Source organism: Sciurus carolinensis, chromosome 1 (genome assembly GCF_902686445.1).
Source record: "Sciurus carolinensis chromosome 1, mSciCar1.2, whole genome shotgun sequence".
Lineage (NCBI taxonomy): Eukaryota > Metazoa > Chordata > Mammalia > Rodentia > Sciuridae > Sciurus > Sciurus carolinensis.
The window spans coordinates 161,235,567-161,261,970 of NC_062213.1; the positions used below are offsets into that span (position 1 = coordinate 161,235,567).

At 33.0% G+C, this 26,404-nt stretch overlaps 1 protein-coding gene across 1 annotated transcript in view; it reads right to left on the minus strand.

The window, feature by feature from the left end:
* The window catches only part of Hook1 (hook microtubule tethering protein 1), a 68,482-nt gene extending 44,315 nt beyond the window's left edge, over positions 1-24,167 (minus strand). The window contains exons 1-8 of the mRNA XM_047567359.1: positions 23,942-24,167; positions 18,766-18,851; positions 12,924-12,996; positions 10,992-11,042; positions 9,967-10,099; positions 7,306-7,373; positions 6,174-6,236; positions 4,881-4,964 (exon numbers count right to left, since the gene is read on the minus strand). Coding sequence (XP_047423315.1) covers positions 4,881-4,964; positions 6,174-6,236; positions 7,306-7,373; positions 9,967-10,099; positions 10,992-11,042; positions 12,924-12,996; positions 18,766-18,851; positions 23,942-24,004 — 621 coding nt within the window. The 5' untranslated portion in view covers positions 24,005-24,167. The remainder of the gene's footprint in view (positions 1-4,880; positions 4,965-6,173; positions 6,237-7,305; positions 7,374-9,966; positions 10,100-10,991; positions 11,043-12,923; positions 12,997-18,765; positions 18,852-23,941) is intronic.
* Between the last annotated feature and the right edge of the window lie 2,237 nt (positions 24,168-26,404).

Genomic DNA, 26,404 nt, shown 5'->3' on the forward strand with positions numbered 1-26,404 from the left:
AAACCAAGCGTTGTGCTGAGCGGCCTCCTCTACAAAGCTCCCAGTTGTCCGTGTTCACTGCTCCAGTGGCGGGAGGAGTGTCTCGCCGGGCAACTCTACTTCACAAAGTTCCCTGTGTTCTGGGACTACCACCCCATCCAGGACACCTCCCCAATGGGAGAGACTCACCCGGTGGCTTTCAGTTGGTCCCAAGTCTCTCCATATCTTCTCTTCTTGAATCCTGAGTCCTGGAGCAACATGAAATGCAGCCACCCTCTAGTCCGCCATCTTGAAAACCCCCTTGTGTTTCTTCTTTTGAGAAGGTTCTGTTTTAGATTTTTGTCCATTTATTGATTGGTTATTTTTTTTTCTGGTGCTAAGTTTTTTGAGTTCTTTATATATTCTGTATATTAATCACCTTCAGAGTAGCAAGCAAAAATTTTCTTCCATTCTGTAGGCTCTCTCTCCACACTCTTAATCATTTGCTTTGCTTTAAAGCTTTTTAATTTGATGGCATCCCACTTATTGCCTCCTGGTTTTATTTCTTGTGCTTTGAGGGTCTTATTAGGGAAGTGAGTGCCAGCACCAATACAATGAAGTGTTGACCCATGTCTTTTTCTAGCAGTTGCAATATTTCTAGTCTAATTAATAAGTCCTTAATTCATTTTGACTTTTGTGCAGGATGAGGGAGAGGGACCTAGTTTCATTTTTCTACTTAGTTATCCAGTTTTCCCTACATCATTTGTTAAAAAGGCTGACATTTCTCCAAAATATATTTATGGCATCTTTGTCAAATATCAGATGGCTATAAGCATGTGGGTTTGTCTCTGTGTCTTCTATTCTGTTTCACTGGTCTTCCCGTCTACTCTGATGCCAATACCATGCTGTTTTTGTTACTATAGCTCTGTGGTACAATTTAAGATAGGGTATAGTGATGCTTCCTGTATCACTTTTCTTGCTCAGTATTGTTTTGGATATTCTGGGTCTCCTATTCTTCCACATGAATTTAAGGATCTTTTTTTTTTTTCTAATTCGGTGAAGAACATCATTTGTATTTGATGGGGACTGTATTGAATCTGTATATTACTTTTGGTACTAGAGTCATTTTGAAAATATTTTAATTCTGCCTATCCAAGAACATGGGAGGTCTTACCATCTTCTAAAGTCTTCAATTTCTTTCTTCAGAGTTCTATAATTTTCATTGTAAGGATCTTTTACCTCTTAGACTAACTCCCAAGGATTTTACTTTATTTTATTTTGAGGTTATTGTGAACAGGATAGTTTTCCTGATTTCCTCCTAGGCTGAATCACTATAAGAATATACAAAAGTTATTCATTTATGGGTGTTGATTTTGTGTCCTACATTTATAAGCTCTAAAAGTTTTCTGGTAGAGTTCTTTTGTGGTTATAAATATAGGATTATGTGATCAGCAAACAGTTTGACTTTTTCTTTTCCTATTTGTATCCCTTTAGTTTTCTTCTAATGCCTGATTGCTCTGGGTAGTGTTCTGAGAATTATATTGAATAGAAGTGAATAGGGTGAACATATTTATCTTGTTTCTGATTTTACTGGAAATGTTTTCAGTTTTTCTCCATTCGGTATGATGTTTGCTTTGGACTTAATCATAAATAGTGTTTATAATGTTGAGATAAGTTCCTTCTATTCCTAGCTTCTCTGGCATTTTTAACATCAAGGGTGATGGATTTATCAAAGTTCTTTCTGCATCTATTGAGATGATCATGTGATTTTTGCCCTTAATTCTGTTTAAGTGGTAAATTACATTTATTGGTTTCAGTATGTTGAACCAATCTTGCAAACCCGGGATAAAACTCACTTGACCATGGTGCATTAACTTCTTGATTTGTTTTTGAATGCAGTTTGCAAATATTTCATAAAGGATTTCATTTATGTTCATCAGGCATACTGGTCTATAGTATTCTTTCCTTGATGTATCTTTGTCTGGTTTTGGTAATAGGATTATACTGGCTTCAACTGAATGTATTTGGAGTTGTTGCCTACCTTTCAATTTCATGGAATAATTTGAGGAAAACTGGCATTAGTTCTTTAAAGATATGGTAGAACTCTAATGAGAATCCATCTGGTCCTGGGCTTTTGTTAGAATGCTTTTAATGGCTGTTTCAATTTCATTTCTTGATATTGGTCTATTTAGGTTCAATTTGGGCAACTCATACATCTAGAAATTTGTCAATGTCTTCTAGATTTTGCAGTTTATTTAAGTACAAATTTTCAACATAGTTTCCATAGAGCCTCTGGATTTCAGAAGTGTCTATGGTGATATCTTCTTTTTTATCTATAATTTTTATGAGTCATCTCTTTCTTTCAGTTAGTGTTGTTGCACTGATCCTGAGTATTTTTATACTCAATTTCATTAATTTTGGCCCTGATCTTAACTATTTCCTGTCTTCTACTGATTTTGTATTAATTTGCTGTTCTTTTTCTAAGGTCTTAATGTAGAACATAAGTTTATTTGGATCCCTACTTTTTTTAATGCAGGCACTCAATGCTAGAAATTTTCCATAGAACTGCTCTTCATACTATTCTGGAGATTTTGATATGTTCTAGCTCCATTCTTGTTTCTAAGAATTTCTCAATTTCTACACCACTTCAGAGTATTGTTTAAATCTCCACAGTTTATTGTGATTTCTATAATTTTTTATTGTTGGCTTCTAGTTTCATTCCAGTATGATCCAGCAGGATACATGGGATTATATATATATATATATATATATATATTATATACATATATATATATATTATATATATATATATGTGTGTGTGTGTGTATATATATATATATATATATTTTTTTTTTTTTTTTGTATTTTCCAAGAATGACATTATGACGTAGAATATGGTACATAGAATATGACGTAGAACATGGTTTGGAAAAAGTTTCATGAACTACTAAAAAGGTAAATTTACCTGTTTTAGGGTAAAGCATTCTTTAGATGTCTACTAGGTCCATTTGATTTATATTTTTCTTTATGTTGAAAACACCTTTATTGATTTTAAGTGAAAACATGTGTTAATATCATCTAATATTATTGTGTTAGGTCTATCTGAAATGTAACATCAAGGAATTTTATGTATATGGGTATGCTGACATTCAAGGCATATATATTTACTATTTTCTTATTAGACTGTTCCCTTTAGCAGGATATAGTGGCCTTGGCTCTTCTAATTAAGTCTGGCTTGAAATCTGCTTTGTTCAATATGAAAATAGGTACTTCTACTTGTTTTCAGACTCCATTTGTGTGGAATATTTTTTCCATCCTTTGATCTTCAGCCTGTGAAGTCTCTTGCAAGCAGCATATTATTAGATTGTGGTTTTTTTTTAATCCATTCTGCTAATATATGTCTTTTAGTTGGGAAATTGAGATCATTAACATTCAGTTAGTATGGATACGTGTTTGTAGTTTCTTGCCATTTTGATTTTTTGCAATATTTAATATTATCTTGATTCCCATTAATAAGATTACTCTTCTATTGATCTTCCTCTATTTGGGAGCTTTTGATATTTGTTTTTGTGTTCCTCTGTGTTGTAATACTGTAGTGGAGGTGATGCAGAATTCTATACTGAATGTTCTAAATGTTGGGTTCTGTATTTGAGAAAATTTTGGAATGCTGTAGGTAGGTATATGAGATTTGATCCACATCCCCTATTGCTGAGGACCTGCCATTCCTGGCTGAACTTCTGAATCTCTGGGACCTCCAGTAAAATCCTTCCTTTTAGCATCTTCCCTTTAGCTCTTATGGGGTGTTAGCAATAAAGGGGCTTCCTCTCTTGGAACTCAGAGGTGAACGGCCCAGGTAAAATTTTCTTTGTGCCTGTTATAGTCTCTCTGGTTCAGGTACCCTCTGGAAATTTTCTACTTAGCTACTTGTAACTTCCTTTATGAATTCACAATCCCATTTCTGCTTGCAGTTGCACAAGCTACAGGGGTATAGGAAATTTTCTGTATCCACTGACATTTTCTGTGCCTACAAAATGCTTCTTCTCCCTGAGATGAGCTATTTTTGGATTAGCTTTCCCTGAGCAGCTTACCCTACCAATGCTATTTCCATTAAAATCAGCCCTCTTCTGTAATCCATAGGTTTCCCCAAGCCAATTTTTTTTTTTTTTTTATCTGTTGGTCAAATGTTCCCTTTGTCTGCACACCCCATTCTATTCAGCTGGTAACCAAACTAGTACATCTCTAACATATTATGTCTTATGACTCCATTTCTCAAAAAAAAAGAGGACTGAAGTATGGAGAAATTAAGAAATTCGCCTGAGGACATACATCAGTAATGTGGCCAGGTTCTGAAAACAGACAGCCTGGTTTGACAGTCTATCCTTGAACCACAATTGCTGCCTGCACAAGTTTATTTATGAGTACCAGAATTATATATATACATATTCATATACATATAAGTAAAACAACCTAAGCATAAGAGATTACAAATACATGTGTGTATAAATAAAAGACAGAATATGTACTTTATTTTGGCTACTGCTAAGCATTACTATAAGTTGTACTATAAATACTACTATAAGTAATTAGTACTACTAAGTACTTCTATAAATTACCTCATTTAATATCTATAAAGTATGAAGCAGATAGTTCAATTTTTCTATTTTATAAAAGACAACTGAGACCTCATCTAAATAGCTAAAATCTCCAATTAGTAGAATGATTTTCTCAAAAAAAAAAATAGATCAGCAATTTTTAATTCTCAGAGAAAATTATTTATGATATTTATGTCTGAATATAGAATTCTTTAAGAAATGCTTTTAATGTTTCTTCCCTAAAATGAAACCCAACCTCTAAAACATGCTGCCAGTTAATTAGTTAAAATAAAGAAGAAACTCTGCTCTGATCAGGCTCCTTGTTCATACCTGCATATCTAGTTCTTGGCATCTTTGCTTCAGCTCTTCTTTTTCTGCCAGTGCTTCCTGAAGTTCTTCCAAAGCCCTTTTAAGCTGAAATATGAATCCAAATTTTCAGGAAATCATGTTTAACAAAAATAGAAATATATTTTCACAATGCATGCACAATAATACTAGAAATGGATTTTTGAAATTCAATTTTGTTCTCTCCATGTAAGTAATATTTACAAAGTCACATCAACATTTAAGGTTGAGGTCCCACAGGAATAAAATTTTGTGTTAATTCTTGTGAAATATTTTGAAATTTTGAGGAGGTATTTTTTTAATTATGTCACAGAAAGAACAAAGTATATTCACATTTAAATAAAAATTTTATCAAATAATGAAACTTGAAATGTATCTTGAGATGACTAGTAATGCTATGTGAAAAACGATCCATAAAAATAAATGACTAAAGATATATTTGCCCCTTCTTTTATTCTATCCCCTAAAACCCAGATTGTGTTACACATAGGTATACTGTCCTATAACAGAACTTGGAATCTTCAAGTTATTTCTTCAATATCAGGAAAGTGAATAGAAAGAATGACAAAAATTATACTACTTTATTATTCAAACTATGATTAAAACTTAGCACAATTTTTAAAATTTTTATTTGTTCTAATTAGTTATACATGACAGCAGAATGCATTTCGATTCATTGTACATGAATGGAGTACAACTATTCATTTCTCTGCTTGTACATCATGTAGAATCCTATCATTCGTGGTATCATACAAGTACCTAGGATAATGATGTCAACCTTATTCCACCATCTTTCCCACTCCCCTGCCCCGCTTCTTCCCTTCACTCTCCTCTGCCCAATTCAAAGTTCCTCCATTCATTCCTCTCTCCCAACCCCATTATGGATCAGCATCCACATACCAGAGAAAACATTTGGCCTTTGGTTTTGTGAGATTGGCTTATTTTGCTTAGCATGATATTCTTCAATTTTTTTAGACTGTCTACTACTATTTAATTGTACAATAATCTAGCATGAGCCAAAAGTGCATTACAAATGTCAGAAGGAATATTGAATACCACTCAACTCTTATAAAATAATCATAAAAAAAAAAATCTAGAGACCACCACTACTCACATTCATGAAGGAGTGTATAATATTCAATATGGATCCTAAAGCTAAGTAAATTATTTTCCATGGAAAAAATATTTTTGTAGATGCTTTCCTACATAAATCTTATGGAAATAATTGGCAAAGAACTCATATCACCGAACATTTTCCTTACATACTGAAATACTCACCTGTTGTTCTAATTCTCCAACAGCATCATTTGTAGGACAGTTCACTATTTCTTTACTCATCAACTAGGAAATTAAAATAAAATATAAATATAATAATGTTGATTAAGGAAAAATATATTTATCTAAAAAGGAAAGTAAAATGATTCATATTTAGCTTTTACTTTCCTTAATTTGCTGATCCTTAGAACACTATCCAAATAAAAACTTTATTAGAGGGCTAACCTAAATAACAATGTTCAAGAATATTAGTGAGGATATTAAGAACAAATTGTGCTTGAAATATGTAGACATATTTGAAATATTTGAGTCATGAAAAATTAGTTTCAAAATTGCTGAATAAAACTGAACACATTAACTGATCAATAACTTTTAAAAATCTTTATATAGCATAAAGTAACAGTTTTAAAATACAGCCTTTAAATGAGTAATACATCAAAATTCCTAATTTGAGGAGTCATTTTAAAAGTAAAAAAGGGTCCTCTAAAAGTATCATTTTTGCACATGCAGGGCAAACTTATTTATGCAAAATCCAACTATATGCAGACTACTGAAGCCCTGAATGATGTCTGCCTCTAGATTAAGCCCCTTACAAAAATGTGTTTCCTCTCTTTTCTCTCTTATCTCCTTTGCACTCTACCTTATCTATGTCTTTTAGCCTGATAAAGAATAAACACTGGACCCATGAATCCTGAATTTTTCTGACTCTCCTGAGATGATCAGAATCACTTAAATCCAGGCTACTGGGCTCCAAAACCTAAATACTACCACATTTGCTCATGAATCTAATGTTCTCAAAGTACAGATAGTATACATTAACTACAATATCAGGAAAGTAAAAAAGAACGTGATTAAAATTTCCATTTGCACAAAGGTTGCTTCTCCTGTTTTCCCCGATTAGTTAGAGTTATTTAAAAGACCTTGACAACATCAATTTATCAATCAGTTTTTAGAATAAGAGGTACTAAAATTGGGCTGAAGGTTTTTTACAATATTTTGGGAAAAACTAAGAACACTTAAGTAAACCCACTGGCAAAGGGTAAGTTTATGAAAGAAAAACTATACCACAAAATTTATAACTTTTATATAACATGGTTCAAGATTTTCATACTTACATGAATATGATATAACTTACCTCTTGAATAGCGGTCATGACCACATGCTGAACGGACTCTTCAAGTGTCATTATATTTTTAATATGTTCTATGATTTAAAAAAATTCAATCTGAAAAAAATCTACTCTTTGACCATAGTACTTAACAATTCAATAACTGGGATATGAAAATTCATCTACCGCCAAGTCTTTTATGCAAATACACTATTTGTCCACTAATATATTTGAGCATATAAATACTATGAATTGTCTAGCTAAAATGACTGCTCCAAAATTTTGATATTATTTTCTAATACTTTTATAGAAAACAAATAAGCAAAATAAAAAATATCAATATTTTTAAATGTCTTCTTGTTTTCCCATAAAAGAAATTCTCGATTTTTCTTACAAGACAGAAACTAATAGGCCCAGAAAGTTTCATTTATCACATATATAGTTCACTCCAGGAAAGCTTCCAATATGAGTTACACAGCCTTCTGTAAACACCTGCTCAGAATCCACTCAGTCTCACCACAAAGAGATCCTTTCACCTTCCTACAAATACACATGCAATATCCTCAAGGTAAGCTGTCCTTACAAGAAATGAGGAACCTTAGAAAGAGTCTTTAACATATTTGCAGATTTAAATTCACTTCAAATGTATGTTCTCCAGTTAAAACAACTACCCTAAAATGTTAGAGCCTTATTATTTTCTAATACTTTTATTGTTTTAATGATTCTTCTGGAAAACTTCTAAAGTTCTCTAAATCTTCTTTTCATTTGTAAAGCCCAGATTTGGACAAAGAGTCTGACAGGTTCTAGTACGCACCTGATCACTAAGTGCTAAGGGGGAGAAAAATAATTAACCAGAAGATGAACAGACCATGGAATGATTTAAGTGGATAATCTGGATAACATCTGCTGAAATCTTCATAAAAATAATCTCCTTTCCTATCAAGAGGGGAATTGTTAATCAAACCAGTACATTATTTTAAGACTAGGATTATTGTAGCACCTTGGAATCATTTTGAAAATTTCTCATGGCAAAGTACAAGTGTGGAAGATGTTTAATATCCTAGATGTACTTTGTTTTTAAATTTAAGTTACATGGTTAATAGTTTTTTTCATTCATTTGCACACACTTAAAAATTGAAAACTGAAACACATATTTTCAAAAGTAAATTCAATTAGATACTTAGATAATTCTGATTTTTTAATAACAAAAGTGAAACTACTTCTTTATATTTACTACCTGTTAAACTTTCATTTGTATTTCCAGAAATTGAATTTCCTTTTAAAAATATGAAGACAAAACTGCTCAGTAGTACTTAGAACTAAATTATAAATAGTCTACATATTTTATTTAAATTTGCAGGATGCAACAAAATCATCATTTTAGGAAAAATTACAGCTTTAAGTGTCAATTACTGCTTAGAATAGAAGCATCTCTTTAAATGAAATAAATCAAACAATACAAAAGAGAATCAAAGTCAAATGCTAGTTCTCTAAAAATGACTAGTATAACTGAAAAATTTGGTAATATTAATTAAACAAAAGCAAGATATAATCTGAAATTAAAGAATATATCATAATTATAACAGAAAGCTACTAGAGTTATACATGAATTAATACTTGTCAAATTGTGATTAAATATTCTGGGAAGTTTTAAACTTCCATGAACAAATATTCCTCATTTTTAAGAAAATATCCAATAAAAGTTCTTTGTCATTCTCTGTGAGGAATAAAAGTCTATAAATAAGTACTGACTTGCCCTATTAAAAAAAGTACTTTAATGATAAAGAGTAATATGAAGAGATGTATTAATAGAAGTTTTCTGATATCTAATCCCTGTCTTTTTTTAATTGATAAACTATCATTGATTTCATGTTTTTCTTTGTCTTTTCTGAGTTTTTCTTATTGAATTTACTCTGTTTTGTATCCTTGCTTCATCAGTTATATGATGTTGAATGTGGTTTCTAAGATCTTGCATTGAAGTATTTTTATAAAATATGGCAACCAAATTCTTTAATAAAGGTGGCATACTAAAACCAAGTTGAATAAATCATGAAAAAGAAAATCAGCATCAAAACTCATCACCCAGGCCAACACAGGGAAGGAGATTTGGGTCTAGTTCATCAATTTATTCATTTCATGTAACCAAAAGTGATACTTTGATACTCAGTAGGATATGGATCACTATGTTTGGTTACACAAATATTACACACCAATTCCATTATATCATCAGACTGCTGATCAAGATACACTGGACAGGTATTCTACAAAAAGAAGAACATTATCTGAAGAAGCTTGAATATAATTATAATTTAATGAATATTTATGAAAATCTATTAGCCTAAGGTTCTTACATACAATATAATCTATCAGATGAATAAGTATAATTCATTGAATATCTGCTTAAATCCTAAGAATCGAATTAATTAAATCAAGCACTAGATAATTAAACCATCTTATGCTAAGACACATTCAATTTAGCCACTGAATATGAGAAACCATGTACAAATAGGATACTTAAGATGTGCAACTTTTCAATGACAGAGAAGGGCTTGAACTCAGATCCCCAATTTTACATTTCAGGGTGCTTTCAGCCAAAATGAAACAGTGAGGCTAAATGATACCTTGCAAATACTGGCAAAAAAGGTAGTTTCAAAAAGTGAAATCCTCAGTTGATTGAACTTTACTTACCTTGCTTCTTTTCACAGTTGACGGCACAACCTAAAATAAGCTGTAGCAACCTCCCAAGCTCCACAGAATTTGAACATTCAGTTATTTGGTTTAAATCAGGGATAAGTTCTTCAGAAATCTGCTGCCCCAAAAACTGTAGAATCAAAATAATAAACTATATCACTCGTTTTTGTGGGCTACAAATACTTTACTACATTTAATTATTAAAAGGAAAATTAATTATAATTAGGTTTATGAAACAATTCAGATGAACTAAGAAATGAAAAATCAATAATTATTTATTAAAACCAGTTGGCAAATGTTAAGACAATCTCAATATTTTGTGTAATCAACCACAAGCAACGATATGTGCTTCTGATTTGATCCCATTTTCAGAGAGAGAGGGATTTGTTTAGTTTAAAAAGCACTTGTTCTGGTCTACTAGGACAAAGTTTATGGTTTTCCATTAAATAATAAACAGGTCGATGTTAAACCAAAGGATATTTGTAATATTTTTATATAGGATCAATTAACAAAGAATCACAATATAAATCATTACACTTTTTTCAAATGAACAACAGGTCTAATGGATTAGTTTTTCCTATCCTCATTTTTGTTAAGTTTATTTAAATGTTTCTTGAATTGAAAAAGGATTCAAAATGACTTTTAGGTATTTGATAAATTGAAAAATCCAAAGGGCATTAAAATTTTTTGGAAAGAAATATAAGTTTAATTGTGTGACACTATTAACACATAGAAACAAAATTCTTTAATGGCAAAATTAATTCAAAACTGTTAATCATTAAGCAATAAATTCTATTTGAAAAAATAATTTAAAGAGCATCGACAAACTTTTTTTGCAAATACAAAATATATTTAAACTTTAAACCAAGTAATTCCACAAAACTTGAGTTCTCTAAAAATGGCAATATTTTGATTGTGAATTACATTAAAATAAAATATTATAAATAAAAAGTCAAATCGTTCCTCAATGTCAATTAATTATCACATAGCATCTTGTATTTGAAGGCATATCTTTTTCATACCTCATGGTAATAACTCATAATTCCTTGAAGTACCTTCTTTAAGTTACTAGCCTAAAGTGATAAAAAAACAAAAAAGAATATGAAATAAACCTTTTTCGTATTAATAATGAAAGAAAATCTATACCAAGGTGAAAGACAATAAAAACTTTCCCCTGATAAAAACACCCAAAACATTGCAGTACAGTTCTTTACCAAGAAGTTTTGAAAATACAACGTGCAATAAAACTAATAATAGAAATTCAAAATGTATAATATAAAAATTAACAGAATTTTTAAAAAATGGACAAAATCAAAATCAACTGTAGAGATTTAAGGACTCCTCCCTATGTAACTGATAGAATAATTAAACAGAAAAATTAATAAAGACATGAAAGATGCACAAAAGTATCAATAACTTTGATATACTCCACATTGTGGAACAACTTCAAGAACACACGTTCCTTTCAAGTGCATATGGAACACTTATGAATAGTTAGTTCATAATATAAGTCCCAGTAAATACAAAAGTATTTCTTGTATTAATGCAGGTATGTTTCCAGAAAGAAATGGGAGTAAATTAGAACTCAATCAATGAAAGAAAAGTATTTAGAATTTGAATTACCTACTTCTGATTTACCTATAGGTTAAAAGAGAAATCAAAAGAGAAATTACCAAATATTTCAGACTGAATGAAAATCAGAACACAGTACATTAAAATGCATAAGATGTGGCTAAAGTAATGTTTAATATTGGGGGAGAAAGGAGACTAAAATTTATTATTTAAACTTCCACTTTACAAAGCAAGAAAAAGAAGAACATATGTAAGTAGAAGAAAGGAAATAAGAAAGATCAAATAGGAAATGAATTAAATAGAAAATATTTTATTTAAAAAATAAAACTGAAAAACAATAAGCCAGACATTAAGGAACAAATTTTCAAAATTTACTAATTTTAGGAAAGAAAGATAAGGCATCACTTAAAGATCATGGTCATTAGCATATTATTAGCATGATAATTCTATTAAGAACAATTTTTTGGGGGGGTGGGGAATAACCACTGTGCAACATCCCCAATCCTTTTAATTTTTTATTTTGAGACAGTGCCTCAGTAAGTTGCTGAGGCTGGTCTTGAGCTTACTATTCTCCTGTCTCTACCTCCCAACTTGCTGGGATTACAGGCATGCTACAATGCCCAACTTGTTTAGAACAATTATATGCCAACAAATGAAACAATTTATATGAAATAAACATATAACTTACAAGACATAGAACTGAGAAAAGAGAAAAGATCTTAAAAATAGAAAATCAGTTTTACAGTTTCTCCTAAGATTAAACACATACTTACACAATTTAGTAATTCCACTCAAGAATTTTCCCAAAGGAAATTAAAATATTTGTTAAGTAAAAACTCCCATGTGAATATTCATTGCGATTATAATCTTAACAGCTAAAACCACAAATAATTTAAACATCCATCAACAGGTAAAGAGTTAAACTGTGGTAATATCAAAGTATTGAAACAGTATACACATCAAAAAAAAAAAAAAAAAGGTACTAACGTAGGCAATATGAATGAGGGAATGAGACTCAAAAACATAATGAGTGAAAGAAACTAACCACAAATAGAACATAGTCTATTGTTACATTTATTTGGAATTCTAGAAATGAAATCTATAGTTACACAAAGCAGAGAGCAGATCTATGGCCATCTGGGACCAGATACAGGGTAGAGAGGAGATGATTAACTGGGAAGGAAGCATATTTTTGTTTAATAGAAATGCTCTATATTTAATTGTGACAGTAGTTAGATGAGAGCATACACGTGTTCGAAAGTCATAGTAAACAGTAAAATGTAGTCACAAGTTAATTTTTTTAAAAAGGATCTAGTCAAGTTTATTGCTAATTTTGGACTACTGTTTGGAAGAAGAGATACTCCCACATTCATTCTTCATACCTTTATTCTCCAGTTGTCCCCAACATCCTCTTTAATTCTGCTTAACCAAGATTCGTTGAACCAAGCTATATCACTAAAACAAAATATAAAGGCTAAAGGTTAAAATGTGTTTATTACATAAAAAATACCAAACTGGTCAACAAAGTTACTTTATAGCTTAGTTTATCCTCCTGAAATTAGTAAAGGTTTAAATGAACCCACCGAATTTTCTGTGATTCTTAAGAATTTCATTTTGGAACTTCTCATATTAAATTACTTAAGTCATTAACACCTTAAATTTAACAAACATTTACTACTAAATATTTAATTCTTGGGCCTGCTAATACGAAGGTCTAAAGTACCACTCCTGAAGGGAATGAAAACCAACATTTTAATGAGTATCTACTATGTATTAAGCACTGTGTTTGACAGTTTTCCATGTTATTTCACCCAAACATCATAGTAACTTGGCGAAGGATATATTATTATTCTCAGTCTTCCTATTCAGGGCATTGAGGATGAGAGAGGGAAAGTAATTTGCCATAAGTAACTAGTACATTGTGAAGCACAAAATGAATCTATTTGAGTAGAAAGGAGTACAATGAACTTAACTGAGTAATCTACAAACTTAGCTTTAATTAGAAGAAAAGTTACATATTGATATTGAAGGTAAAAACAAATATTTGCTATGCAAAAACTATATATATTTAATAAAGTTTTGAAGAAAATATTTGACTATATTTAGTGAACAATATGTAATTATATTAACAGATTACATTCTAAACAAATATTTGGATCCTTCCACTGAGGAAGGAAATGAGGGAAATTAATATGAAAATGAATAATTCACTATTTTGACTCAGAAATAACAGCTATTAATGGAAGAAAATAAAGAACACAGATAACTACACTCAGGGAAGAATCAGATAAAGGTTCTAAGAGTTAAGCTACAATATCACAGATTGTTAGTGTTGAAGAGATCTTAAAGTCTTATCTTAATTTTTACCTGATGGAAATGTCAACTATAATATGAAGGAAAAAAGAGGTTCTTTCCCAAGGCTATGTCTTAAATTTAAATATGCAAAACTGAAACTATAACCCATTGCTTAACCTGTCTGAAATCATTCTGCTTCAAGTGTTCCAATGGAGAACATACCACTCTCATACAGTAAAAAAAAAAAAAAAAAAAAAATGGTACCACCATTTCCAACTAATTTGTTTGGAATTTGTAACTATTTTCTTTTCAGTAAATTTATGTTAATTTTACTCAACTTTTTCCACATGCTAAGACTATAATTACCAAAACAACTTAGATAAATGTAAAAATGACAAACTGCTAACTATTTATCTGAAATGACTAAATTAATTTAATAATTCAAAGTAAAATTACTTTCTTTTTATATTAGACTGAGTAATAAAAAGTCCTACACAAAAGAGAAAGGTCAGCTGTGATGAACAATTTTATGTTAATTTGGCTAGACCACTATTATATCCAGATATTTGGTTAATCACATCTAGATGATGATGTGATGTTATTTTTCAGATAACATTAAACATCTAAATCAGTAGACTGAGTAAAGCACATTACCCTCCATAATGTGAGTGGTCCTCATCCAATTAGTTGAAGGCCTCCAGAAACACTGACCTCCACTGCAAGAAAGAGCAAATTCTGCCAGCAGACTACCTATGATCCTGGTAGCTCTTCTCCAGGTTTCCAGCCTGCTGACTTACCCCACAGATTTTGGACATTCAAATCTTTGCAACAACATGAGCCAAACCCTTAAAATAAATATCTGTGTATACACATGCAAATGCACATGCACACAAACATCTACCTTACTGCTTCTACTTCTCTGCAGTACCCTGACTATAAATCTTTTTTAACTCTCTCTCTCTCTCTCTCTCACACACACACACACACACACACACAGTCAAAAGATATCTAAGTATATGATTTTATGCTGTAACTTTAGAAAATGAACCTAGAGATTAATCTATTCTTGTTATCTAGATTTTTAAAAATAATCTTCAACTTACATGTTTCCTTATTCTTTCCATTCCAACTCAACTCTATCTCTGAAATACTTTTAAATTTCTCCATAAGAATAAATCTGCTTTCTTTCTTATAAGCAAATTCAACCCATCTCAAACCATTAGACACTATTACTTGATATTCAACCTCAGAAATCTGTGGATGTAACTGATATAACTTTTCTTTCTTTTCTTTTCTTTTTTTGCACTGCCACATCTATATACCTCTGGTCCCCCAACAATGAACTCCTTTTCTTAGATTTCTTAGAACTACAATGCTACTCAAGGAACACCAAATAAGAAAGGGGATGAAGGACTAATTAAGTAAAATGTAATTAATTATTTTCTAATAAAAGGTTAAAAATGATATTCATCTTCAACAACTTCATTAACTAAATTCAGATAATAATTAGTACCTACTGGTTACTATAAATAATATCTGTGTCCCTTTCATGAATACCCCAAGACTATTTTGCTTCAATAATCAAAAAACCTTCTGTGAATAACAACACATCAAAATGTGATCTGTATTTTGGACATGCACATATGGACTTTCATTTTGTTAATACCCCAAATTAAAAACCTATCAGAAGGGCTTCAAGATACTAGATTTCAAGTATTAAAGTAAGAGCAATGGCTTTGGAGTCTAACCAGACTAATACAAATCCTAAGTTTGCAATTTTCTCATTATATGACTTTCCAAAGTTCAATGAAATTTCTCTACACTTCTGTTGTCATGTATAAATTGAGGATAAAAATAATATCCACACCATAGAGTACTAAAAATTTAATGAAATAACCTATCTAATGGGGTATATAATGATGAATTTAGTAAATACTAAGATTTGGTTATCATGTTCTATCATTTTAAATGCTCAAATATCTTCTGAATGAACAAATAAATGCAAGCTGCTTAAGGTCTCTGAATATTCTACATTCTTTTTCACTCTTCTCTCTCTTGCAAAAAATATCCAAAGACAATAAAAACAAGCAGAGAGGTTATCTGGTTCTGTAAGTAAAAAGCTAAGGCTTTCTTTCAGGGAAGTGGCATGCATTCTTTACACTTCTTATAAATAGAACCATGTTCCCCCCAAAAAGATATGTTTAAATTCTAACCTCTCATACCTATGGAACATGACCTTATATGGAAATAGCATCTTCAAAGATATAATCAAGGTAATTGAAGTTATGATGAATTAGGATGGGTCCTAAACCAATATGACCATTACCCTTATAAGAGAAGAGATATAAATGCAGGCACAGTGGGAAGATGGCTATGTGAGGATAGAGCAGAGGTTGAATTTATGCTGTCACCAACCAAGGAATGCCTGAGACTACCAGAAGCTGGACTGGAAGGAAAAATCTTCTGCAGGAAGTTTTGCAGGGAGTATTATTTTGATTTAGTCCTGTAAGCTTCCAGAACTATGGGAGAATTCATTTTTGTTGTTTTAAGACACTGGTACTTTGTTATGGCAGCTCTAAGAAACTAATACCACTGTAGTTAGTTTTTCCTCATGTGTTTTTTAAATAACAGAAGCTTCTACATCCATTTTTTTAAAGGAGAGGTACTTACTATATATTCAAACTCAAGATAATAATTAAGAAACTATAAAACCCTAGTAACAACTCCATGACTAAATCTTAATAGCCTAGACACCACTTTTCAAGAGTTCGTTATTTAGAAGCACATCTAATAATATCTGTGCCTAAAGCATAAGATAAATAATTATCTGTAATTCTGCTACCTCTTTAAAAAGCATTAAAGAGAATTTCTCTTCTCACTTTCAGTAACAACTTTTATGTGATTTGATGTTAGTCACCAATAACGTTTGTTACAAATTGTAAAATATAAAGTGCTTTCCAAAGTTCAAACAGGATGAAATTAGCCCTTTTAACAGGGATATGTGATACTGTGATTCTACCAAGGGAAAATGTATGCTTTAAGTCTCACTACCCAGGATTCAGACTTCTGAAAAGTTCCAAAATTGGAAAGGGCTATTAAAATGGTCCCTGAATGATATGATGGCTTAGACATGTAACACATAAAAACAGGTAAATGAAGCAAAAAAACAAAAGACATTGAGACTCAAGTATCTCCACTGGTCATCTGTTAAATGAATAAAGAAAGTTTTATGATTGGCTGACTTATTCCTCCTGCAGAAAGCTATTAGAGGACAGTAAAAGAGAGAGAACAAGAAAAGAAAAAGTGGAGAGTATATTGGCAGTAACAGCAAAACCCAACAGATTGTGGGGAAAAAAATTAATTGTTGACCAAAGATACAACTTAAATTTTATTTACCTGATGTTACTCTAAATATTAGGTGCAATGCTACAGAGGACAGGAGGTCAAAGAGTCAGATACACCAAATCATATAAAAACAGGTCTCTTCTATTATTTTATAGCATAAAGCTACTAAAGCTACCAGTACATATGGAAATGACATCTTTGGATGACACTGTGGAAATGAGTAAACACTTATCAGTCTTACATTCATACCAACCACAATATATCACAAAGAGGAATCAAGGCATATATTCTAACAACAAAAAACAATGATGACTTTTAAAAATCATCAAGAAAGGACCATGTTCAGAATGTTGACTCACCAATTAAATAATTTTAAAATCGATCAGGATATAAATATTTAAGAAACACTTTTAAGAAAGCAGGAGATGTAAGACATATTTTATAATGACTGCTTCTCTTTCCATTGCCAAACAAGTTAAGTATATGTCTTTTAATGTTTATTTTGGGTTAACTCTAAATCTGTTCACATTAGATTATTCTGAAGATTCCAAATAACTAGGATTTTAATATCATTTAAGTTGTTTTAAGAAAAAGTTTTGTTCTAATTAGTTGTACATGACAAGAGAATGCATTTACACATTTTGATGGATCATACATAAATAGAGTGTAATCTCTCATTTTTCTGATTATACATATTGCAGTATTACATCAGTCATATTGTACATGAGGTAATAATATCTGTTTCTCTCTACCATCATTTTAAGTTGCTTTTCTAAGAATGGTACAGGGTTTTTGCAAACACATTGATGTGAATTACAGCAAACCATTACAAGATGATGGTAATGATTAAATAAACAATTTCTGACTATAGAACAATAGTAGAGATGGAATTCTGGTCTCCCAGTAAGCTAATATAAAGTCATCATGTTCATCAGTTAATAAATTATGAGCACAGACTGGATCCTGTTTGTCCTACTAAGGGTACAGAGTTCATACTATACACTAAAACCCTAATCTTTATGTTTGGCAAATATTAGGAAATTTTGATATAATTATATAAATGGATCTAGTCCACACAGAATCACTTTATTAGGTGAGGTTGCCCCAAATCTGTGAGTTCAGATTTCACTCATATATTATTTCACTATTGATAAACTCAGAAATAGATTTTAATTAATTTTTTCTAAATCTAGTATTTTATGCTTCAGTAATCTCTATATTAATTTCTAAATATGAAATCTTAAAATTTTAATATTACAAGTTTAAGAAACATCATAAGCAAATATATCATTACTTTAGTCTTTTTATAGTTACTAATTTGTAAACATGTGCAGACCAAGGTTAAAATAAAATCTCTTGAACGAATATGAATGCTGATCATTTATTTAGTTAAGATGTATCTCCAGGAACAAGCAAGAAGTAATCTGGCAAAGTGTTCCCTGGTTGTAAAAATTTCTTGGTACCATAGGTCTGAATACATCATCAAACAGGATAAAATTTCAATAACCTTTAGAAAAGTCTAAGTGTTTTTCCCTCAGTATTGGGTTTCCAATTCTTTTCAGGCTGAGTTTGATCACTACTCACATCTGATGAAGAACTTGTGCCATGGCAACTCCATTAGTCAGCTGTTTGACATCTTGACAAGGCGAGGCAGTCTTGAATGTCTGCAGCTAAAATGACAAAAAGCAAATGACAATATTGCTTCATTATCCCTACAGGACAGTGTTATAGAATAAATAGAAAACAGCTAAAAATTGTCTTTTTATTTAAATATGAACCCTGACAATCAAATGAAGCTATACTAATAGGTTTCCATGGGTATATAACATTTTTATAAATAAAAACACCTAACATTTCATAAAACCATGCCTAAGACAGTAAAGCATACATTGATGCCATGCATAAAGTAATTCAAAGCTTCTGAATAATACAAAGCCAGTTGTACAACTCCAGTCTTTTATCTATTTTTAGAAGAATATCAGGAAAAGACTTTAAGATAATCCAACATGAGTTAAAAATTTCACTCATATCATTTGATAGGAAAACACAGGCTAGAAATGTCAAGCCTAAAACTACTTAGAGCTTATTCATAAACTCTGAAATAAAATAGGACTTCTGCTTACTATCAACAATTAGCATTATGACTTGAGGCATCAAGGGCCCATCCATCAATGACAAGTATTTTTATTCAGTTTTGTTTTAGGTATGACTAACTTTTCAAAACTCCATATACTAAACATTAATACACACTTTAAAAGGGGAAGTAGAATGATGGCATTTTTTCACAAAAACAAATAGAAGATAGAAAAATATTCATAAAGCAAATTATAACAAAGCAAAGAAGAATAATATGCTTTCTAGAAATCTAATGTTAAACATATTATGATTCTTTTTTCCACACACATTTATCTTCTTCACTATTCACTTTTAATTCCTAAGTTTACCGTTTAACTACCATCACCCAATAGAATTCTCTCCCACCATAATTCGCCTATTGAGGTTCTATGTATTCTGAGGTTCTACAAATCTGCCTCTATCTAAAACAATGACATAAGCAGCAAAAGATAGCCACAGTTACTTTCAAAGTACACAGAGACACTTTACTGAGCTTCTATGTGAGACACTGTGGTATAAGATGGGGTTACAAAAGAAAACCACCAGTTTTATACCCTTAAAGTAGCTTCAGTCAAGAATTAAGGTGAAAAGAAAAAGATACAAATCATTTTTAGATAAGGAAATGTCTCATGATTACAGTATACACAAAATGTTTTGAAATAAAACAGAAGTCAACTAATCTAATTAGGGTTTGCATTTAGAAAAGACTTCTTAGAGAAGATTCCTGATGGAAGGTCATAAGAAATGAGTACAATATTTTCTAAGTAAAGAAAGGGCCATGGGTGGGAAGCTTCAGGAAGTAGGAATATAATAAAACCATAGTCACATGAAAAGTGATGGTATTTTGGGGGAATATATATTTGTAGTACAAAGGAGGACAGAAAGAGGCAACAATAAAGAGTGTTAAAGAAACAACAGAAGTCAGGATGCTAGAGGGTCATGACAAGAAACTTGGACTTATTTTATCCTTAGTGGCATCATCTATGTAATGGGAAATAGAACAGTTTCTACCTCATTAGATGGTTGGTAGAATTAAATGAAAGAGCAAACATACATATAGTGGCTGGCACAAACATAAGCTCATAGCTGTCAATGCACTTAGATATGAGCTAGGGTTTCTTAAAGTGTGGGGGTCTAGGAAAAATATTTATCAGAATCTCCAGACATATTAGATCATATAATTCTCAAGTGATTCTTAGCATGTCAATTTTTGAAAACATTCTCTGGGTGATGGAGAATAACTAAGAGTAGTAAAGAAGACAGTGACATCTTTTAGATATTTTGGAGAACTATCTTAGTAACTCAAAGCAGCTTTATTCTCTGGTCAAGGAGATCAGTTAATAGGTTCCTGCAATGATCCTGTTGTTAAAATGGAGAGTAATGGCATAGAGGAAAGAGCATAATGCAGACTGAGAAAACAGGATGACTACTACATGGAATATTTGCTATATAAAATAAGAAGAATTTTGCAACTGAGTAGATCTACCAAGAAAATAACCTCCAGGGTTTAAGACATCTTTAAAAGGAAAAGAAACCATGGCTCCCATTTTTCAACCTTTCTATTTATACATTTAACTTTTTTTTTTTTACAAAATGCATTTTGATTCATTGTACAAAAATAGGGTACATCATTTCATTTCTATGGTTGTATATGATGTAGATTCATACCATTCATGTAATTACACATGTACATAGGATAATGATGTCTGTCTCATTCCACCATTTTTCATTTAACTTTTAATTATAAATTAAATCTCACATCATTAACTTTTTACAAAATAGATATGATTCATGATTTTCAAAGGACAATTTCAGAGATACTGAATGTTAGGCAAAATAATAAAGACATATGCGAATGGAATATATATGATAAGCAATTGCCTCCTTGCCCTCTATGTTCAGATTAAGATCAATTTCTCTGCCTTACTGCTCTGGACACTGAGTGTCTCCTGGAAGTTCTTAAAATAGCTGCAAAGTAAGTAAATGAGATAACAGAGAACATAATTTCATTTGGCTAAACTGAAAGACTTTATAATGAAGAACAGTGAATGAGTTTAAAAGCTCAGAGGGTGGAGTAGGGACAAAAGAGAATGCATCCTTTTTAACCCAACTCTTCAGAGGACTAAAGAAGCAAAAGTCTCTTTAGTGAGTGACCCATAAAGGACAGACTGCGCTTCCATAGGTGTCCATCATAAAACATAGCATTTATGCAAATAAGCACCTTACTCTGTCTTATATTTTTAAATAAAGTAAATAATAAGAAATGTGGAAGTGTTGTTCCTCAGCTGCTTTAATATAAACATCAATGAAATTAAGGGAGTTTTCACAATTGATAGCCAAGGAAAAAGCTCAATCTTAAACTCTATCTTCATATTTTCCTCCGTTAATTCCTCATTTCAGCAAGACATTGCTTTAAGATCTTCATATAAACAATAATTTTTAGTAATTTTCTTAATTTGCATACACATTTTTATTTTTTCCTTCATCTGCCTGACAAGTGTGCAAGAATCAAAAGAACCACTAAAAACGTTTGGTCCAATGCCCTAATATTATTGGTGAAAGTAAAGCCCAAATACAAGAAGTAAATTTACAACATCACAGAAGCAAAGAGCAAAATCAAAGTCACCTTCATGCAAACATTTCTTCAAACTCTCACACTCCTTCCATTATGCAAATGGTGCCCACATTTATTTTTCATCCTTGAATTTTCTGCTAAGTAGCAGTACATTTCTAAGAAATAATTTAAGAAGAGTTCCAAATCATAAAATACAACACTTCAAAAGTTATCAAAAGAGGCCCCCCTTTGCCTAACTTTTCTTGATTTCTCTGATTCTATCAACTTTGGCTCCACTACCCTAGTACTAAAAGAATGGTTACTCCCAACTCTCTTCTCACCTTCATGAATTGGTCCCAACATACTTTTTTTCTTTTATCATGATTTCCTAATACTTCTTCTCAACACATAACATTACTTATTAGCACTTTAGGAGGCAGGGATATCCTGACAAATGTATATCTTCCTTTACTTCTCTTTAATCCACAGCCAAAGGAGACATTATTATTAGATGGCACTGTGCCATCTACAATTCCTTGTTTGGTTCATATTTTTCAGATTTTAAGGAATTCTGCCTTCCCTTGTCATTATACACAGCTTGCCTACTGCTCCAATTAAAGTTGATATATGCCCTCCTCAGATCCTTATACTAAGTAAGAAGTCAATAAATTAAAAGAATGTATAGTCACATAACATTTTTAAAAAATATCACAATACAGTTCAAGAAAATTGTGTAGTTCACCACCTCACATTGAAGTCAATGACATCATAAAGACCAAGCTTACTATTTCAGTCAGAAGATGTTTAGAGCACAATAGAACAGATTAGGATACACCCTTTAATTAGCCACTTGTTTTAACAAAACAGGTCATTAAAAGTAATGTTCTCTTATTTCATGAGTGTTAATTAAATATAGCATCTAAATCCCCTATTTTTAAATGAAAATACACATTAACAGTTAACTAACAGCTTTTAATTCAGAAACCCGAAATATTTGCCTTCTACTTAAAGCAAAAGTTATTTACTTCCAGCATGTAAAAACTGCTTTAAATTACGGTTATTTCCAATAGACTTCATGCACTTCCAGAAATCTTTTCAGATGTTTCAATTCTTTGGAATTACACACATTAAGAGATGGCTAAGGAATCTCATCAACAGATTAAGGCCTCCTGGTCCAGTCTGTTTACATTCCATTCTGCACACGTTCCCCTTACACACAACTAAACAACCGGTTTGGGGGTGAGCATCATCAACATCGCCTTGTGGGCCATCAAGCGCCATCCTTGCTGAATGTGGGTTAACAACCACACCTGGATGCAAGTTCTCTGATATCTAAGCAGTTCGAAGCGGTAAGATCATTTGTTCACTGGAATACTGAAAAATCTGGAAACAGACCCTACTTCTCGAAAGTCTGCACAAATGAACACAGATTCTAAACACGGATAAATTATACACAGAAATGCCAAATCCTTTCCTTTAAAGAAGAATGCTATGGAGCGGGGCGCGGGGTGGCGGGGAGAGAGGGTCCAAAACAGCTTTTTCTCCACACAGGAAATAACATGGATACATCTTTTTTAAGCGGCTTCTACAAAATTGGACGCCCTGGAGTTCTAAGGCAGCACCAACCCGGGAACTGAAAGAGCGAGCCTCCATCTGGCCACCTGTATATAATCAGGACAGGGTGGTTAGGGGTAGAGATTGGGTTCTGGAGGTCTTCGCTCCCAAAAGACGCAAAGGTCCCCACAGGGAGGCTACCAAGCAGAAGGGAGAGGAGAGTAGGAAATCCAGAAAGTTCAGGCAGGGAGCAAAAACACGGCGGGAAGAGGTAAGGGCACAGACAAGCCTCCTGTCACAGCTGCCAGGAACACCATCCAGATCGTGCCCTCTGGCCAGACCCTCAAAGGTTCCTTTACCTGCACCCCTGGACACAAACAAACGCACCCACACACCAGTCCCGCGCCCCGCAGGTGGCACTCTCGAGGTCAAAGGCGACGAGCAGCGCTGACCGCTGGGCACCCGGCCGCGGGCTGCTAGTCCGTGCTCCTCAGACTCACCTGCGGAGAACCAGGCCCCTCGGCCCCGTACACTCACCCAGATCATGAGGCTGTCGCAGAGCGGCAGCTCGTGCTGCGGCAGCGGCTGCGCCTCCTCCATGGCCGGGGACGAAGTCGACTACGTCTCTGACTCCGATACCTCCCTCCTCCCGGGCTCCTCCCGGAGCCGGCGTCGACGACCTGCTCGCCGGCCAGGAAAGCTTGGTAGCCAGGCCCCGCGCCGCTCACGCGCGAAACCTCACGCTGCCGACGTCGCCGGCGTGACCCCCTCCTCACCGCCCCGCCTCGTTCCCACGTTCGCCCCCCTCCCCCGTCTAGGTCCAGGCCGCGCAGCGCGACACCTGGGCCCCGCCCTCCGCCCCGCCCCGCCCCCGTACCCTCCCTCCTGCCCACTTCAGCACACCTCGCCTAGCCGTACTGAGTGACCTGGGCGCACACCAGTCACAAAGAAAGCAGGTACCGGGCGGGGCGGGCAGGGTGGGCGGGGCGGGAAGAGCGGGAATAGGTTGAGCAGGAAGGGATGCTGATTGGACGTGCCCTCGTGGGCTCCGACCAATCAATGTGAGACAAGCCTGCGCCTCCAGAAGGGAGCGGGAGTGGGTAGGATGAGGTTTGTGACCTGGCAGGTGCAGTTAGGGGGGAGTGCTGGAGGTTGCGCTTAGGAAAGGCGAGCGCGCGTGCGCGGTGGGGATTAGCGATACTGAAGCTTCTCTCAGCTCTAAGTGGCAGAAGGAAGGAAGGACAGCGCCTGGGGTCCCCCAACAGCGCTCAATCATCTTCCGGCCTCCTTCCTCTCGGTAGCACTTCTCTTGGCTATCCCTATGGAGATCCACACTGCTTCCACAGTGTCTTCAGAAATAGATCTTACCCTTGAATATAACCTCCAGAGGGAAGATGAGTTGATTTTCTCCTAGGAGCGCATTGGAAAGGGACATTTTAATGCGCAGACGTGGCAAAGAGTTGTGTTTCCTAAGCAAAAGAAAATACCTTAAGTTGAAGTTATCACTATCACAGATCATGAGTAGTTAGTTTCATTCTAAACCGAACAAAAGGGGAAACCATTTTGAGGTAGCAAAATGAAATAGTTTTCAAAAAACGTGTCAGATATCTCTGTACCCATTTTCCTTTGGCTATTAAATCATTTTTCTGAGAATGTTGGGGGTGGGTAGTGGCAAATTGGAAGCTCTCCAAGGTACTGATAGACTGCTTTAGGTTTTTGAAAGAAGCTCAAATATTCTTAGTCTTGCTGTTGGTTCTCATCACTTCACTCATTCATAAATTCATCATTTCATGTTCTGCGTTAAGAAGCAGCTGGCTTGTTTAAATTGCTGCGTTTTTATATATAGACATTGAAAGTTTAAAACTGATAAATGACTGCAATTAAAAGCCCCCAAATGTAAATCAGACTCACTCTAAAATTACCATCCATGCATTTGCTGTTGATTCCCTTAACATTATCTCACAACTTTTTTGATGTGTTTGGAATCACTTTATATTCTGAACATTGGGAGCATTGGTAATATGACAATGAGAACTTCAAAATATAGGAATTGAAGACATGGTATTCATTTTGACCCTTTTTTCACACTGGCTCCTGTGGACCCCAACTTCCACATTTTTAAAATCATTGTAATTAAAATTTAAACATACATTATAAAGATAATATAAATTGCAAATTTTAAACTTTTCAAGTATGAGTTACTATCACCATAAATATTTAGAACATATAAGAATATTTATAACTGAGACCCACAGATTATTGAAATATTCAAAAAATTTAATAACTACTGAGAAAGGGCAATTAAATTATCCTTCTGCATGTACTATAAAAATGGAGAGTAAATCCTCAGGGAAAGATGCCCAATTCTCTTCATGATATTAGATCTGTTGAAAAAAATATACAATGACAATCAGTGAATTCATTATAAAACAGAGAAATACAAATATTTCAAACATATATTTAAAAGTTAGAAAAAGCAGACCACTGAAAAGAAACAATAAAATGTTGAGAAGAGTTAAGTACATTTTCACACACAACTGTAACAAGCATTTTAAGAAATAAATTTTAAATATTTATGAAAAAACTTTAAAGCCATAATTCCACTTTTGGTCATAAATTCCATTGAAATCATCAGAATGCATTCAAAGACTTTGAACAATAATATGAATCTCAAGTCTACAGGTATTTGTCAGTATACATCAATAAACAAGAAAGGTTAATAACATTATAGATTAATATCTAAGAAAATGATGCTTTAGATAATTTTTGAAAACTCAGGAAAGTTGTCACAATATTAAATAAAACTTAAGATATAAAGTATTAGTCATGAAACTTCAACATTATATATACTAAAAATTATAATATGTGCCCACCAAGAAGACAAAGGAATATTCATCATACTATTGTGTTATGTTTACATATGGATATAATTATTTCTGTAATCTTTTATATTTTTATTTTTTTCTGTAATTAGCTTGTATTAATTTAGAGGGGAAAAGA